Genomic DNA, 18471 nt, shown 5'->3' on the forward strand with positions numbered 1-18471 from the left:
AAACTTTTAATATTATATATATTATCTTTAAGTCTTAACTTTATATACCTTTAATCACTTAACCAACTAACACCCTCAAAACCTCTATAAACTTTTTCCTTTCCATTCTGGGAACATACATTCATTTTAACTTTTATTACAACTTCCCAAACCATACATGTATGTATGTATGCATGTAAGTTTAGACCTGGACATACCATCCATCCATTTAAACCAATGGTTCTCAACTTTCCTAATCCTGTGACCCTTTAATACAGTTCTTCATGTTGTGGTGATCTCAGACCATAAAATTATTTTGTTGTTACTTCATAACTGTAATTTTGCTACCATTATGAATTGCAAATATCTGATATGCAGGATATCTGATATGCAACCCTCAAAGGGGTCTTGACCCACAGATTGAGAAGTACTGATAGAAACCTTCATATATAAATCATTTTTCATTAAAAAAAATCTTTAATAGGGGAAGGCCAGTTTTTGCACCCTCTCCACTATTGCTAGAAGTCTTTTGTTGTTGTTGTTTGAGATATGGTTTCTCTGTAGGTTTGGAGCCTGTCCTGGAACTAGATCTTGTAGATCAGGCTAACCTCAAGCTCATAGAGTTCCACCTGCCTCTGCCTCCCAAGTTCTGGAATTAAAGGCATGTGCCATCACCCCCTGGCTTGCTAGCAGTCTTAACTGGGGATTCCTTACCTTGTGGATTCCTGGGAATTTTTCTGGCACCAGGTTAGGAGCCCATAATGGCTCCCTCTATCAAGATATATCTTCCAAGTATTCTCCCACTCCATCCCTCCCCCAACTCAACCACGCCATTCTCTCATGTTTTCATCCTTTATCCCTTCACCTCTACTGCCCCCCACCTCCACCCCTAGTTTACCCAGGAGATCTCGTCTATTTTCCCTTCCCAGGGCAATCCATACATCTTTCTCAAGGTCCCCCTTATTACCTAGCTTCTCTGGAGCTGTGGATTGTAGTCTGCTTTACATCTAGTAGTCAAATTGGTGACGACCCTAACTATCATCATAGAGCCTTCATCCAGTAACTGATGGAACCAGATGCAGAGATCCACAGCCAAGCATCAAGCTGAACTCTGGGAACCCAGTCGAAGAGAGGGAGAAGGGATTACATGAGCAAGGCGCGGGGTCAAGATCAGGATGCGGGGGGTGGGGGGTGAGAAATCTATTGAGACAGCTGAACCAAGCTCATGAACTCTAGATCAACAGTTGTGGAGCCTGTATGGGATTGAATTAGGCCCTCTGCATGTGGGAGACAGTTGTGTAGCCTGATTTATTTGAGGGGCCCCAGGATCTATCCCTGGTGCATGAGATGGCTTTTTGTAGCCCATTCCCTGTGGGTGGGATGCCTTGCTCAGCCTTGATGCAGGGGGGAGCGGCTTGGTTCTGCCTCAGTTTAATGAGCTTGGCCTTGTTGACTCCCCATGGGAAGCCTTATCCTTTCTGAGGAGTGAATGTAGGATGGCCTGGGGGAAGACAGGGGTGGGGTGAAAGGGAGAACTGTGGTTGGAATGTAAAGTGAATAAAAAAATTAATATTTCATATCCATTTAACCTTTTTATTTACTGTTTTTCCCTTAATATCATGGGGCATAGGTGTTTGATCATTGAAATTAGTCATTAAAAAAGTAAGTGTTTTTTTTAAAGTACCAATAGAGCATAAAGGAATAGTAAAAAGCAATTTTTAAGTCTGTTATAACAGTGTGGTAATTTCAAATGTTTTTTTTTTTCTTTCAAATCTGTTTATGAGCTTACTTATCACAGTAGGAATCCTGTTAGCTCTGGGAAAAGGCAAGGTCTTATTTTTACATTTAGAACATTTAGAGGCCTTACAGGAACTTGCCTTTTCATAAGTCAACAAAACAAATAAGATGGCAGCAATCTGTTTACTATCTGGTTCCTGGCAGGCAACTTAAATGTGTTTCCCCGGACTCCAAAGCAACAACAACAACATGCCAAACGCTGAAGGATTTCACAGGACTTAATGCACCTTGCTCTTGTTTCTGTTTTGCAGTTGTTTTCCATTTTCTGCCAATTCTCAGGATCTCAAACCCTTCTCCAGAAAGCAGGAACTAGTCTCAGTACTAGTGCCTAAACTTTGATCCAAGTCACCCTCATCATTTTTGACCTCTCTTAAATTCAACACATGATTAAGTAAAGAGACGCAATGTTTTCAGACACTTTCTGAATTCTCCATGTTTTTGGATTCTAATGGGTCATGAATCAGTGTGTACGCACTATTTGTCTAAACCTAGATTGATTTGCATTTTGAGTAGATGAGCATCCTTCAAGCCCCACGTTAGCACTGCTTTCCAGGGCCAGTGCAGCCATAGGTACCACAGGGACCTCTTGGGAAGGCAGTAATACTAGACAGAGACAAAAGGCTCTGGGGTCATTTCAAGAATGAATAACTCCAGTCCGAAGAGCAGTCAGGGTTCCCTGCCCTGGGGAGGGGGAGGGAAAAGGGAGGCGGGGAGGAGGCGGAAATTTTTAATTAAAAAAAAAAAGGTTTCCATAATAAAATATAATGATTCAAAAAAAAGAATGAATAACTCTTATTTTTTCCAATGTTGCTTGTGTACTGTTTAGCTAGACACCAGAGACAGCATTAAAGCAGAACTTGATTAAGCAGTATCTTTGGTTACCTTGTCTGAATTCTTCCTTTTGTGCCTCCTGCCCTCGTGGCCTCACTTTATACTGTAAGACATTCCTCCTATGCCTTATTTCATTCCTACAGTTCCCCACAGTTAGGGGGCCAAGAAACCCAGAAACCTGAGAGCTGTTCCTACTGTTGGATTCTGAGCTGGTTAGTGTTTTTGTCAATTTGAGATCAACTGTAGTCGTCTGGGAATACTCCATCTGACTGGCCCAGATGTAAGTCTGTGAGAAAATTTTCTTTGTTATGGTTGATGTGTGAAATGCAGCTCTGTTCAGATGGTTCTGATTATATGAAGAAGCAAGTTGAACCAGTCAGTAAGCAGTATTCCTCCACGATTTCTGCTTCAGTTCCTACCTCCAGGTTCCAGCCTTGAGTTCCTGTACAGACTTCTCTCCTTGATGGATGTGACCTGAGGTCTGGAAATCAAATGAAATTCTTTCCCAAGTTCTTATGGTCTTGGTGTTTATCACAGCACTAGGAAACAAACTAGAAAGGGCCCTTACCTTCAGAGGTGGACACAGTGGTCATGGTGTCCAGGATTAAGGTGAACTGGTGGTGCAGGTGCTAAACCCAAGAGATGTAGACAGATCCAGCTCACATCTGGAGGGCCTTAGCCTCTATAAGATGTTTACTTTTTTATCCATTACACTTATTTGTTTATTTTGTTTCTGTAGAGTATGTGTGCATGCAAATGCTACTGCGTGTATATGGAGGTCGGAGGACCAGCTGGAGGAGTCAGTTGTCTCCTTCCACTGCTACAATCCAGTGGTCTTGATCAGGGTTGTTTTCTCTGCCAGTTAAATAATTAAAAGTCAGGGGGAAAAATCTCAAGCATGACAGATAGGAAAGGAGAAACCTTAAACACCACAAACAGAGCAGTAGAAACCCTGACTAAGACACCATTCTAACATCCCCTAGTTCTTAGAGTCTTCCCACCCCCACTAATGTTTAGGGAGGACAGAGAGATTAAGCAGGCACACAAGTATAGTCTTCTCACCCTAGAGGCAGGTTCTAGATTGGTATTTTTAAGGCTACAGTCTGTAAGGCACTTCATGAACGCTTCTGGGTGATTTCTTGGATCTGATCCTGTCTTGAGAGATACCCTGCATCAGAAAGGCAAGGAAGTGGAGCACCAGATCAAGGAGTAGTCAAGGTAATTCTACTTAGGGTTGATAGAAGAGGCTACCTTATTTCCCGAAGGGTGTAGTAGGGATCCTTGATATGGAGAGTCGGCAAAAGCCAGTGTCAAAGCCTAGATGTGGGTTTTTCATTCCATCCTGATAGAGGAACCAATGGCATAACTGTTCAGAGGAGACAGGATGCAGGAGTGTAAGGTGTGCTGCAATGCCTTGGTCTATTGCCTCACTATCAGCAAGAAAGTCATTTTACAATCTGGGAATGGTCAGAGAGGGAGAAACGAATATGAGCATGAAGAATACCCATGATTGTTACAACCTCGTTAAGGATAGCTTCCTGTTTAAACAGGAAGGTCTGTAGAAACCTGAGAATTGAATGCTGTTTTTGTAATAATATATTTGATTAATTCTTTGAGAATTTTATAGAATATATTTTGATCATATTCATACCAATTCATCATACCAGCTCACACAGATCCAGCCCCCATTGTCCTCTCTCCTTCCTTTTAATGTTTAATATTGATGCAAAAACACTCAATAAAATACTGGTAAATAAAATCCAAGAACACATCAAAAAATCATCTACCATGATCAAGCTGGCTTCATTCCAGAGATACAGGGATAGTTCAACATACAAAAAAAAAAAATCTACCAATGTAATCCATTATATAAATAAACGGAAAGAAAAAAGTGATATGATCATCCCATTAGATGCTAAAAAATCATTTGACAAAATCCAACACCCCTTCATGATAAAGGTCTTGGAAAGATCAGGGGTATAAGGAACACCTAAATATAATAAAAGCAGTATACAGCAAGCCAACAGCCAATATTGAATTAAATGGAGAGAAACTCAAAGTGATTCCACTAAAATCAGGAATAAGACAAGGCTGTCCACTCTATCCATATAGTTTTTGAAGTTCTAGATAGAGCAATAAGACAACAAAAGGAGATCAAGGGGATACAAATAGGAAAGGAAGAAGCCAAACTCTCACTATTTGCAGATTATATGATAGTTTATATAAGCAACTCCAAAAATCCTACCAGGGAACTCCTACAGCTGATAAACACTTTCAGTAATGTAGAAGGATACAAAATCAATTAAAAAAATCAATAGCCCTCCTATATACAAGTGATAAAGAAGTTGCAAAAGAAATCAGAGAAACAACACCCTTCACAATAGCCACAAATAACAAAATATTTTGGGATAACACTAACCAAAGAAGTGAAAGACCTGTTCAACAAGAACTTAAAGTCTTTGAAGAAAGGAATTGAAGAAGATACCAGAAATGGAAAGATATCCCATGCTCTTGGATAGGCGAGATCAGTATAATAAAAATGAAAATTCTACTGAAAACAATCTACAGATTCAATGCAATGCCCATCAAAATACCAACATAATCCTTCACAGACCTCAAGAGAATAATCTTCAATTTCTTGTGGTAAAACCAAAAAACCCAGGATAGCCAAAACAATCCTACAATAAAGGAACTTACAGAGGCATCAACATTCCTGACATCAAGCTCTATTATAGAGCTACAGTAATGAAAATAGCTTGGTACTTCCATAAGAACAGACAGGTTGACCAATGGAATTGAATCAAAGACCTAGAAATTAATCCACACACCAAGAACACCTGATTTTTGAGAAAGAAGTTAAAGTTATACAGTGGAAAAAAAGCATACTCGACAAATACTGCTGGCATAACTGGTTGTCAGTATGTAGAAGAAGGCAAATAGATCTATATTTATCCCCATGCACAAAACTCAAGTCAAAGTGGATCAAAGGCCTCAACATAAATCCGACCACACTGAACCTGATAGATGAGAAGGTGGATAGTAAACTTGAATGCATTGGCACAGGAGACCACTTCCTAAATATAACTCCAGTAGCTCAGACACTAAGAGCAACAATAAATAAATGGGACCTCCTGAAACTGAGAAGCTTCTATAAAACAAAGGACAGTCAATAAGACAAAACAGCAGCCTACATAATGGGAAAAGATTTTCACCAACCCCACATCAGACAGAGGACTAGTCTCCAAAATATGTAAAAAAACTCAAGAAATTAGACATCAAAAATATCAAATAATCCAATAAAAAGGATGGGGTACAGCCAGAGCAGGCTTGAGGCAACAGCCTCCACAGGAGCAAGTACAAGGGAGCCACCATTGAGGAAGCACACTCAAGCCAGAGCCCTCTGCAGGCACCGGGCATGAATCAGTAACCTCTGAGCTAGCAGGCCTGAGTCAGTGTCTTTTCTAGGAGCAGGCACAAACCAGCAATCTCTGCCAGAGAAGGCCCAAGGTAGTGGCAGCAGGAGCAGCCCCAAGCAAGTAACCTCCATGGGAGCAGATGCAAATGACCCCTGGTACTGCAGAGCGACCCCAGGGACACCTAGTGAACTCCTGGGTGACTGGAACAGTGGCCCTGACTGTATCACGAGAAGCAACCATCTGAGCCTTAGGTTCACTGGCACCTGGAAGATTGATCACCAGAGACACAGTCACAACTACATCAATCAGAGGAATTTCAACTGAATATGGCAAAACAGGTTACAATAAGGCTAGGCACTTACCCTCATATCAAGGCTGACTGAAGAAATCCAGTAGAAAGAAAAGTGTCCCAAGAGCAGGCAGAGGAGTCATAGACACCACCTACTCTCATTGTTAGGGATCCCATAAGAACGCAAAGCTACATAACTATGACCTATATGCAGAGGACCTAGTGCTGACCCATACAGGCTCGCTGAGCCCCTATGAACTCTGCTTGATTCTGTAGACCATGTTCTCATGGCGTCCTCATCACCTCTGGCTCCTATCATCCTTCATCCCCTGCAGTTTTCCCCTGGCTCTGCCTCGGGTTTGGCTGTGGATCTCTGCATTTGCTCCCATCTGTTGGTAGATGGCCCATTTTCTGATGAGAGTTCGGTCAGGCACCAATCTATGAGTATAGAAGAAAATCATTAAGAGCCACTTTTTTCATTTACTTTTTTTTTTTTTGCCAGTGCTATTTGGTTCTATCCCAGCTCTCTGGCTCTATGCAGCCTCTGGTTCCTGGCCATCTGGGTAGTGTCAGGCATGGGCTCCTTTTGTGGCATGTGCCTTAAGTTGGACCAGTCATTGATTGGCCATTCCCACAAGTTCTGTGTCACCTTTATTCTAGTACCTCCTGCAGGTAGGACAAATTGTAGATTGAAGGTTTTGTGGCTGAGTTGGTGTCCCAGTTCCACCACTAGAAGCCTTGCCTGGTTGCCAAAGATGGACGATTCAGGCTCCATCCATATCCCTGTTATCTTCACTAGGGTCACCCTTGTAGATTCCCATGATGTTCCCACTGTACTAGGTTTCCCATTGACTCCTAAAAGGACCCCCAAATTCTCCCTTTAACCCTCCAACCTGATCCCTCCTGTTCCCATCTCTACTTGTCTCCAGTTCACCCACAGAATCTATTCTATTTTCCCTTCCCCAGGGAGATCCATGAATTCCAAAAATTGAAAAAAATCAAGGTATGAAAAACAAGAATTGAGTTTTTGAGAAAGTGGCGGGAGGTGAGGAGAATGGAAAGGCTGTGGGAAGGGGTAGGAGAGGGAATGAAGCTGGCCTTCCAAAGCCCCTGCAAGGGAAAATCTACTATGGGTCAACTTGGAATCAATTGGTAGGACTGGAGGAGCAAGGCAGACGGTATATATATTTATATTTGTGTCTGTTGGAGTAGGGTCAAAGTTCAAATTGTTTTACTTTTCAGAGTTCCATCTGTTATGGTACCACTTTACTTATTTAAAATTCATTTAAAGTTTGTGAAGAAGCGTATAGGGCACCCATAACACATTTAAGGAGGTAGAGCTGTTTATTCCAGGATCTGTCCATGGGAATCCAGGGGTTTTAGTAATACTTTTCAAGGCTTATACAGAAAATATAGGAAATGGGCTGCAAAGACTGAACTAGATAGTGGAAATAAGAAAATTAAAATGAGAGAAGTGACTAACTGGGTAATTGGATTTGATTTCATTGGGCACACTGTACAGCTTTTGAATTTTTTCCTTCCTTTTCTGTTGGTCAGACAGTTGATTTTCATTTGCAAATGAGAGTCTGATGATTTATCCGAGAGGAGAACGCTTTCTTTTATTTCATTGTCTGTCTAATGAATTCCACTGGCAAAGCACAAGGTTATAACATGTATGTGTACTTGCCGGCGAAAGAGCTATATTTGAAATCCAGTCCCAACTACGTGACCTTTGGTTTTCATTTAACTTCTCAATTACAATTACTATCTTTGTTTAATGAAAATGAGGAATTGTTTTAGGGTTCAAGAAAATGTATGTGAAAGATTTTAAAGTACTCACTTTCATAGTTCATGACTTGTGTAAGATAAAAGCTCAGATCTGAATACACTTCAAAGTTTAGAGCAACGTCGTTCTCTGTCATTAATTACTGTATATCAACACGGCTTTCTCTCACTTTTTAAAATGATCCTAATATCATACTTAAAGTTTTATACAAAGTAAGGTATGTAATCAAGCTTGATTCATGACACATGTTCTGTCTATTTTAGGCAATATAACCAATTGAAGTAATCTGGATTGAAACTCTTGTTGATTTGATCTTCCGGTGATAGCCTTTAGTTCCGGTAGTTCCATGGTTTTACTTGCGCCTGTACCTTACTATTTACTAAGCAACAGTGTTTGTGTTTCCTGGTGGCACCATTCAGACAGACACTACATACATTGTGAGTGTGTGCTGGCGCTGCAGAATTTGATGGCCGCTTTGAGTAAGGTAAATATTTTATTGGTATATATGTGGAAATTTATTTTAAAAAGATACTCCTCCAAAGAACCAATTGTGCACACCAAAGCCTTCTTCCTGACTAATCAGATTCATTAAATACATTAACAAAGGCAATTGATTTCTGTTACCAAAATTTATGGTAATTTTAGAATTGGGTGATTTTTTTTTATTTCAAGAAAAGCGTATTTTATAATATTCTTAGCTGCAGTGACAGCAAGGGGAAACTTGTTTGTGCTATTTGTGATTTCTGTCTGGATTTTTAAATTTTGTTTTAGGTTGTCGTTTTAGCATCAAGTCATGTCTTCCTAGCACTACCGCATTTCTACAGCTGCCCGATCGTCAGAGCTAAGCATAGAAGTCACTTTTCTGGGTCTCTGGATGTTCTCAGCTGAAGGCTTTCACCCCAGGTTACAGCTTTCTTTGTTGTGTTGTTGGGGTTGGAACCCCGCTTCAGGCTTTCGAGATGAATGGTCTATGACTGAGCTACATTCCAGCCCTGGGGACCATTAGGTCAACCCGCTGCATTCTTCTCTCAGTAACCTGCGCTTTGTTTCAGAGGCACTTAAAGGTGGTGCAGAACAGCGGTACGCTTTCCAGCCCCCACTTTAGGGAGTATTAAAGGCAACTGGAAACTGTGCTTAATTCATATTCAAGAAAAGCTTCACAGTTATCTTGCAAAATTAAATTGAGAAGAAGGATTTTTTTAGTAACAGATAGAATTATTTATAATCACTTTATTTCTTTTTTAAAATACATATGAAACAATAAAATTATATTTCAAGTGCTTTTCCATTTCTTTTACAAAAGTAATTATGAACTACCCTTCATAACAACTTTGAGGTTTCTTTGTTACATAATTCATCTGATCCTGACAAATATGTTCCTACACTCTAAAGAAGACATAGGAAAAATACCAAAATACAATGTGTAACACCTTTCAGAGGGTTTACAGAAACACCTGCTCTAAGGAATATGATTATAAGATGTCAAGGTTTGCAAATGACTGGTCACCAGGTACAAAGTCAGAGACACAAATTTCAAGACTTCAGTTTCTGTTCTATAATGTAGAAGTCAAAGATACTGACTTAAACAATGGCTAAGTATTAAATCACAAACTTCACTTGAAAAGTTACATTAAGAACAACGACTTAAAGGTATTGAAAAACGATGAACTATGGTGGATTCAAATTGCCTGAGGCTCTGTGGGAAGAAGAGGATTAGCAGGTCCTATCAGTATACATGGCTACTATCGACTTGTAAGGGAGTTAGAGGAAACATCACGTTTATGACGGAAGCCAGTTTTTTTTTCTAGTTTGACTTATCTTAATTTTGAATTCACAGTGTTCTGTGATTTCTCCATCTCTGAATGTGAACCCCATCTTGGCTCTGTTGGGTTAATAACAGCTAATGTTGGCAACCTGCATGTCGTACTCTTTGTTTAAGGAACAAGCTAGAGATGCAAATATTTTACATATTGGAGTTTTGCCTGCTTCTCCTTGATGCAGTGAGCTCTTCATGTTGATATTACTAAATTCTTTAAATGCAAAGCTTAAAGGATTCTACAAGAAAAATAGCGAATCTTAATGAAACCTATGAGATAATTTACATAAGTATTTATAGAGGATGACTATTTTGTTGTTTTACATAATATTGGGGATAGCAGTTATCAGGAGTGAGCAAAGTTTTCAGCAAATCATGGAAAGATATAATTCCCTGTCTTAATGCTCAGATGAGGCACACAAGAAGCAATATGGCAGGCCTTAGCGAATCTATCCATTTTATACATTAACTTTGCAACATCAAAACTTATTCTTAGTGAATTTTGACTCATATCTGTAAATTGCATCAATATTCAGTAATTTATTTTCAAGAAACAAAATTCTCATGAGATTGAATAATTAAAACTCAGTCATATGTTCAGTAAGTATGACATTCTGTGCACAGTGGGTGTAACTCAACAGAACATCAGAAGACAATGGTTTACTTTTACCCTCTGTGATAAAATCAGACATAGTGTCACTGTTTGGAAAGGGTCTCATGGTCTACATCAAAAATTATTGTAGGCTTGAGATTAAAATATTTCTGTATAAATATATCAAGAGCAACTCGTATTTCTCATCACAATAGAGATAAAAATAAGATTTATATAAATAGTTCCCCCTGGGAGGAGTGTATCTAATCATCTCATACATACAAAATACTATCATTTCTCTTGAACATCTTTTACTTATTTTTGTCAGTCACTGCTTTTTAGTATTCAAATATTTTCATTAAGTAAATCATTAAGGCTTACCTTGGTCCTTAATTGAATGATTTTCTCTCTCTCTTTAGCACAGCACTACCATGCTACCAAATCAAACTTATTATAGTTCCTTGATATACATGATGAAAGGAAAATAACGATTTAACTGAATTTTAATAAAAATGCATTTTAATAAAAATGCAGTTAAATGCATTTTGATCTAATGAGAATGCATTTTGACCAAATATGCAGGGCCACTGTTCAAATATATCTTTTTGATTAACTTTAATGGTTGATGATAATCTTAACTGACAGATTATTGGATAAATATTGATCTTTTAATGAAAGAAAATTCTTAGTTAATAGAATACCTAAGAGATAATGTTTTGGAAATAGCATTTTACTTAATTAGCTCTCTTTCTCATGTAAAGTATTAAAACTCATTTTTCTCCTTCATACTAGATCTTTACGGCAGGTTCAGATAAATAGTATCCTGAACCTTGTCTCTGAGTAATTATTAAATGCTAAGTTATGGAGTTTTGGAACATTATTTGAGAATTTATTGCCCACTAAGACTTAAAATACAAAAGAGTTCCTTTTTACGACACCTCAATATCTTTGTTTCCTATGCTTTGATATCTTTTTCACTACCCATATGGTTTCTTTAAATTATCTCATCTTCAGGGTTTTAAAAATCTACTTGCTGACAACAGTACACTTTTAGTCTAAAAACTACAAGCATTGAAACCAACTCGGTTCATCTCAGAAAAACTGTAATTGCTAGAAGATCAAGTTGTGACACCTGGTCATGTTTTCTTTACATTTAACAAAGATGCCGAGTGGTTGCCCAAGGCCATACCAATCCAGTTTTCTAACTATTTGCAGTTAAACTGGTTGGTAATATCTCAGCTATTATAGCAAGAATCAGACAAATTCTGCTCAAGAATATATCAAGTAGGCTTTTCTGAAGAGGTAGAAAGAAATTGGTGTGTGTTCAATGTTATGATTTTATGTTCCTTTATTGTAGTAATTCCTGGCTGCTTGGACATCTCATTTTGGAATACATTATGATTTGCTTTATAGATAATAGAGATGGCAGTGGAATGGAATTCTGACTTTTTTACTTTTGAAGACTGAGAGTGTCTTACTGAGCCTGGAAATTTTTAAAAGAATAAACACTACAAAAGAACACTCATAGTTGTGAGCATCAATTAACAATCACAACCAAATCTGTCAGATACATTTGCTCTACTATAAACCCTGAGTCAGTATTGATTGCTTGTGAGCTCCCTGCAGTAACTAACATGTGCACACACCACAAAACTACATGACGGTGCATGACTGGCTCCGCTTCCTCCCATTACTTCCCTGGCGTTTGTCCTAGCATTTGGTACTGAACTGAGTGTCTATGAACACGGTGAGTTTTACATGTGAGGTACAAGCAACACAGGGTGGCCTGAAAAAGCAACCAATAACCAGTGAGAAAAGTGAATTAGGAAGCAGATGATCATACCTGGACATTTTGACTAAAATCTAATATAGGACACCAATGAGGAACAAATCAAAATCCCAAATGAATCAGCTGCTGGATTTGTGAAAGGAGTGTGCACTAGACACATACTGGTGTCTTTCATGTTCAGTGTACTTAGCAACTGTGCTGTCAGGCCCACAAGGCAACACTGAATCTTTTTCCTTAGATGCATATATTGGTGAGTCCCTGAATGCGTCCCTGAAATCGGGAATTTATTGTATACCTAAATTACAGCTTCATGCTGCATCGACCCGCACATACCATCCCACAGGCTAGTGGGGGGCATCTGGAACACTGACCCGTATTTAAACGCTGAGAAACTGACAGTACCTCACAAGCAGAGAGAAGGTTCAGTGCGTGAAAGGGGAGAATGAGGGGGTGGTGTTGCATAAGACACATAAGGATTGTTTTTTTTTTCTCAGCATGAACTGTCGTTCTAATGAATTTGTGCAGTACTCTGAGAGAAAACTCTCACACATTAGCTGAAAGTTGTGAAATTTCTCTCTTTAATCTCTTTCCTAGGTTGAGCAAATGCTTTGACGTACTTCTCATGAGAAATAAATGACTTAATTCTCGTGTAATTTTGCATTTATTTTTTTTCCAATCTAATTTTCATCTACTTGCCTCCTATTTAAAATATTCTGGTTACCTGACAGTTCCCTTTTGTTCCTCGGAAGGTTTAGCCTGTTCTCTTTAGGAAGTTAGCTGTGATCTTGCCAGGAGTTAAGTCTATAAGATATCATTTTGAATGAAAATGTATACACCACCTACTTAAGAAATGTCACAGCTATATCTACTGCTAGAGTATCTCCCTAAATGTTAGCACACTAGAATTCTAGCGTTTTTCTTTCCATCTCACAGCTATTATTTTACAGTGAAACAAAGACTTCAAGATTAGTTGTCATCTTGAGTCTCTCAGTCTGCCACAAGTAGGGGTTGTTTCTGTTTGTTTGTGTGTTTTGACTTGACAGGAGAGTCAAGTGTTTTCAGACATATTTCTCTTATTTTTAATGAGAAAAAGCTTAGTAGTGTTTTTACATTATCTTGACATAGGCATCTTTGAAAAGTTTTAGGCAGAACTGAGTTTACACTGAGAATATTAATGTGTGATGTGTTTTCAATCTAGTTAACAGTAATTGAATCTTGATGAGAGAACTTTCAACACTTTTAAATATATTTCCTAATATTTGAAATAAGGGAATTTACAAATATAAAACTTCATTGTCTAAAACTTTCTCATTCTAATTAACTTGTTTTAAAATTCCAAATACAAATTTTCTTCCTTTTAAAAAAACCTTATTGTGGAATAAACTTTAAATACGCACACCTCAAAAGTAAGGTTAATTTCATACAGTTTCCGTCCAATGGGGTCTTAAAATGAGACAATAAAAAGCTGACCTGATTTCAAAGAAAGTTCTCTTGTAAAAAAAAGCATTTGCATAGTTTTTTCCTCTAATGGTTTGATTAATTAATCCGTTTGAAAGTCAATGGCTGGCTTTCTAATCCTTTGGAATATGTTTGTTTGTATTAAGTGTAAAAGTTGTACTGCATCTATATTTTGGTGAACAACAAGTCATGCTTTCCTTGAGACTCTCCACTCCAGTGAGCTCCTGAGTGGGTGGAGTCACCACCTGTCTATCTAAAGGACCATGGCACTGAGAGCGGCTGGACTTTTGGTTTCTGTTAAGTGCGATCCATCAAAATCATGGGAGCACACGGCAGCTTCAAGTCACAGAATAGACACACCACAGTACGAGAGAACCGTGAAAGATGAAGTTATGACTGTAGCCACTTAGGGTGGATACCAATGCTACCCTTGAGGTGAAGATGACTAGAAGTTTCAGAACTAGCAACTAAGCGTTATAGCAGGTGTCTGAACTACTGTTGACAACCTGCTACTCAATGTCACTTTGTACATTTATATTCAAAGTGAGTTTTCATTTTTGCAGCTTAGCTGAGTGTCCCAAATAAGAAGCTTGAGGGATAAACCTCAATGACAAAAATGATGATTGCGAAGGAAAACTCTATTATCATACAAGTGACATTAATTAGAACTTGAAGGAGTTGATCCTGTGGAATTAATTTAAATGTATTCATTAAAGTTTACATAAAGCCTGTACATCTGGAAATGATAGATTTTTACTATTTCATACAACACAGGCATAAACTATATTTAATTTTACACAAAACTGGGTTCTCTTGTCAAATAACTTATTTCTTTGTTTAAGCAAAGAATTAAAACATATTAAAACACGGTGCTAATAAATGACATGAAATATAAAATACCTTATATAACTAAGATTATTAGTACTCAGATAAAATGCATTGATATGCTCAAAGTTAAAAACAGAAATAAACCAAGAGGTAAAACAAACAGAAATTATACAACAAATTATCCATTATCATGGGTATATTTTAAATGAAGAAGTCAAATGTTCTGTGTCTGTGTATATCTGATTCGATGAGCACATGATTCTAGGTCTTTCTGTGACATGGTTTTATTTGGAGGCTTTATGGTGTGGATGGTAGTCTTGGAGAAGAACAGGATCCTTGACTATCAAAGCTGGTTGCCCGGCCAGGTAACTGAAAGATAGGAATTTCATAAAATCTGATCCAATGATGGCAAAGCATATAATGACAATCGTGTCTCTCTCTCTCTCTCTCTCTCTCTCTCTCTCTCTCTCTCTCTCTCTCTCTCTCTCTCTCTCTCTCTCTCTCTGTTAATGGTGATATTCATGCACAATTTGTAAATCTCTGAAGAGAAGATTTCTGTAACCTCCACACTCTTCAGAACTTACCTTCTAAGGCAGAGAGAGAGAACACAAACATTTCCTGTAACACACACTGTTTGAAACATAGAAGGTACACAGAACAATGTCTCACTGCTCCTTTTATGGCTTTAGAAGGGTCCCACCCTTTATAGGAGATGCTTAGTTTTTTTTCTGTAATATTACTTACTATAGTGCAAGGTAAGAACAGCAAGAAATTGTAGACACCAATGACTTATGATAATCTGAATGAGAAATGGCTCCCATAGGCTCATAAATTTGAGAACTGTTTGGGAAACTTATGGAACCATTGGAAGGGATAGCCTTGTTGGGTGAACTTTGAGGTTTACACCTTTAGTGCCCCTCTTCACGGTTGTTCTGTTTCCTGTTTGTGGATAGAAACAGGCTCTCTCTGCTTCCTTCCCTGGCCTCCTGCCACTATGCTTCTCCACCGTATGGATAAGCCAAAAAGAGCTGTCTTCCAGAGATCGCTTCTGGTCTTGGTATTTTATTACAGCAACAAACTGTAACACTAATTCAAGGCTGTGTTCCTTTTTCTTTTAAGTAGGAGGGAATTTTCATCTGGGGAATTCATAAATGGGAAGGCCAGCTTGTCAGGTGGCAACCCCAAAGACAAGGGTAAGTCTCATGATCCTTACATATCTGTATTTTGAGAGTTTAATGAAGTTTGATTAATGAAGTTGAAATAAGTAGATTTTTTTTCTAAGTGAGGCTTCCACTTCTGCCTGCCAACTTACTCAGCTCTGTGAGGCTTTCACCTCTGCCTACCAACTTACTCAGCTCTTGAATAACTCGTACTTTCTCATTTATTCCTTCTCTAACAAGAAAAATATAATTTCACTCTTCATTTTCCTGTAGTGCTAAATTCAGGCTGTGCATATATCTCTGGTCCATACAATCTGTTTGTCTACTAAATAAAGACATAGGGGATGAAAAAAAGATATGTGTAGAGGAAAGTACATTTGTCTTTTAATGCCAGTTGTCCCTGATCCAGTTACTAGAAAACTATCTGTGATCTAATGCCATGCTATGTCCTGTGTTCTTATGTATCTTTTGATACATAGGAACTGATGGGGGGCTGAAAAAGATGATGTTAGAGACTCTGAAACAAAAGCGAGAGAATTGTTTTGAAAGGTAAATAAGGAAAATGTCAAATGAAAGTTAGCAGGTAAAAAAAATATTTAAGTAACTGAGGGCAGAGGCAGCACCCACATCCTTACCTCCAGCAGGGGGTGCCAGTGTGTGATCGGTTTCCGGTGGTAGGCCAGCATTTCGTTCCAGTGGTCTCGGCCAAGACCCTCAGCGTCTAGTCCAGTTCGACACACACCTATGACCTCATTGTGTCCCACCCTAGGATTTGTGGAATATCATACTTTCACTGTCAGAATTCAAAGGTAAGTGGAATGTTCCATATTTCAGTACAGTTTTTAACACATCATCAAAAGCAGTAGATTCTACAACTACGGTAGTCTCCAGACCCAGATCTTACTTTTGTACTTTTCAGTGATCCATGGGCAATTGCTGTTTGAAAATATCAAATGAAAAGTTCTAGAAACAAATAACACATCAATATTAAATAATGATTTATACAGTATTTTGTTATAATGTCATACTTTATTATTTGCTACTTGTCACTGGCAATCTTGTGCACAATTTATAAAGCAGACTTTCTGAAGATCTGTACATGTAGGAAGAACAGAATACATGGAACTCACCACTGTCTTTGTTTTCCATAATCTATGGAACATGATAGAACATATTCCCTATAGAGAAAGGATTATTGTGTAGCAGTTTAGAGTAAATGAAAATTTCTAAATAAAAATTAAGTAGGCCAGATGTGGGGTTTGGCTGAGAGGTGGAGACATGAAAATCAGAAGTTCAAGTTCATCATTATCTACAGAGAAAGTTTTGAGGCCAGCCTGGGGTACATGGGATCTTGTCTCAAAACCAACCAACCAACCAACCAACCAACCAACCAACCAACCAACCAACCAACCAGACCAAAAAAAAAAGGTCCAGAGATAATTAACTAAATAATATCAACATACAAAATGAATTTACATATAAAAGACTCATAAACCTATGCAATGTTGACAAGGAAAGTGTGTGCCTGGGACACCAGCAGACCCCTCACTTCTACAACGCTGCTTTCTGGGATGCAGTCCTACCTAACCCCCACACTGTCAGGAGAAACCCTACCCTTTTCACAAGGCTTGCTCTGTGATGGTGTTTAGACTGTATGGCAGGAGGACAGTGCTCACTTTCCGGCATAACAGTCTCTATTTTACTGACTAAATTATATGCGTGAGTGCGCTATTGCTGGCAGTATAATTAAGGGGGGCAGGGCTGTGTTTAGTCCCACCACTATGATTTATCACTGCATAACAAAGCATACCATTTGACATTACTATTTTCTGTTTTATGCCCCACTTTCACTGCAACCAATAAAAGTGATAGCTAATATTTATTTTTACTTTTTTATTTTTGATATTAAAATATAATTATACTGTATTTCCATATCCCCCTTTCTCCAAACAGGCTCAGAGACTGTTCTCCTTTCTCCTTCACATTCATGGCCTCGTTTTTCATTAATTGCTATTATATGTACATAGGTATACGTTCAGGCATATGCATTCCTAAATATAAGCTCTTCAGTCTGTATAATGTTACTCGTATGTATGTTTCCAGGGCTGACCATTTGGCATTGGATGACCTATTGGTGTGCTCTTCCCTGGAGAAGACCACCTCTCCTGCTCCCAGCATTCCTCAGTCACCTATTGTTCTTTGTGTAGGGTTGGGGCCTTGTAGTATTTTCTTTATCCTCTTGGGCTTGTCAGTTGTAGTCCTTGTTCAGCTCACATTTATGCAGTCACGTTGGTGATATTTCATGGGTGTAGCTTCTGTCATTACTAGGAGACAGTATCACAGCAAACTCCCTGACTCTTTGGCTCTTGTAATCTTTCTACTTGCTCTTCTGCAATGTTTCCTGAGCCTTAGGCATGGAAGTGTTCTGTAGATGTATCCATTTAGACTGGGGATAACTAATATTTTTTGAGAGTTCACTATGTAAAGATAGTTTTTTTCCCCCAAGCATTTTAATACAATTAATCCCGAGCCCATGACTCTCACTCTGGGTAACATTACTATAATTTCATTTCATAACAAACTGGAGGCCCAGAAGAGTCAATGGCGGAAGCTGGTTCCTATCAGGAAAGTCAAGACAGCACCTGGCATGCTGTGCTTCTTTCTTTTTAATCTTTTTGAAGCCAGGTCTTATGCAGCCCAGGCTGCCCTCAGACTTACTATGTAGCTGAA

General features: G+C 38.6%; 1 protein-coding gene across 1 annotated transcript in view; it reads right to left on the reverse strand.

Moving 5' to 3' along the window:
- Nucleotides 1-9313: 9313 nt before the first annotated feature.
- Nucleotides 9314-18471, reverse strand: part of Syt10 (synaptotagmin 10) — a 65229-nt gene continuing 56071 nt past the window's right edge. The window contains exons 6-7 of the mRNA XM_075960369.1: nucleotides 16377-16506; nucleotides 9314-14950 (exon numbers count right to left, since the gene is read on the reverse strand). Of these exons, the coding sequence (XP_075816484.1) occupies nucleotides 14879-14950; nucleotides 16377-16506 (202 nt within the window). The 3' untranslated portion in view covers nucleotides 9314-14878. The remainder of the gene's footprint in view (nucleotides 14951-16376; nucleotides 16507-18471) is intronic.

Source organism: Microtus pennsylvanicus, chromosome 2, assembly GCF_037038515.1.
Source record: "Microtus pennsylvanicus isolate mMicPen1 chromosome 2, mMicPen1.hap1, whole genome shotgun sequence".
Lineage (NCBI taxonomy): Eukaryota > Metazoa > Chordata > Mammalia > Rodentia > Cricetidae > Microtus > Microtus pennsylvanicus.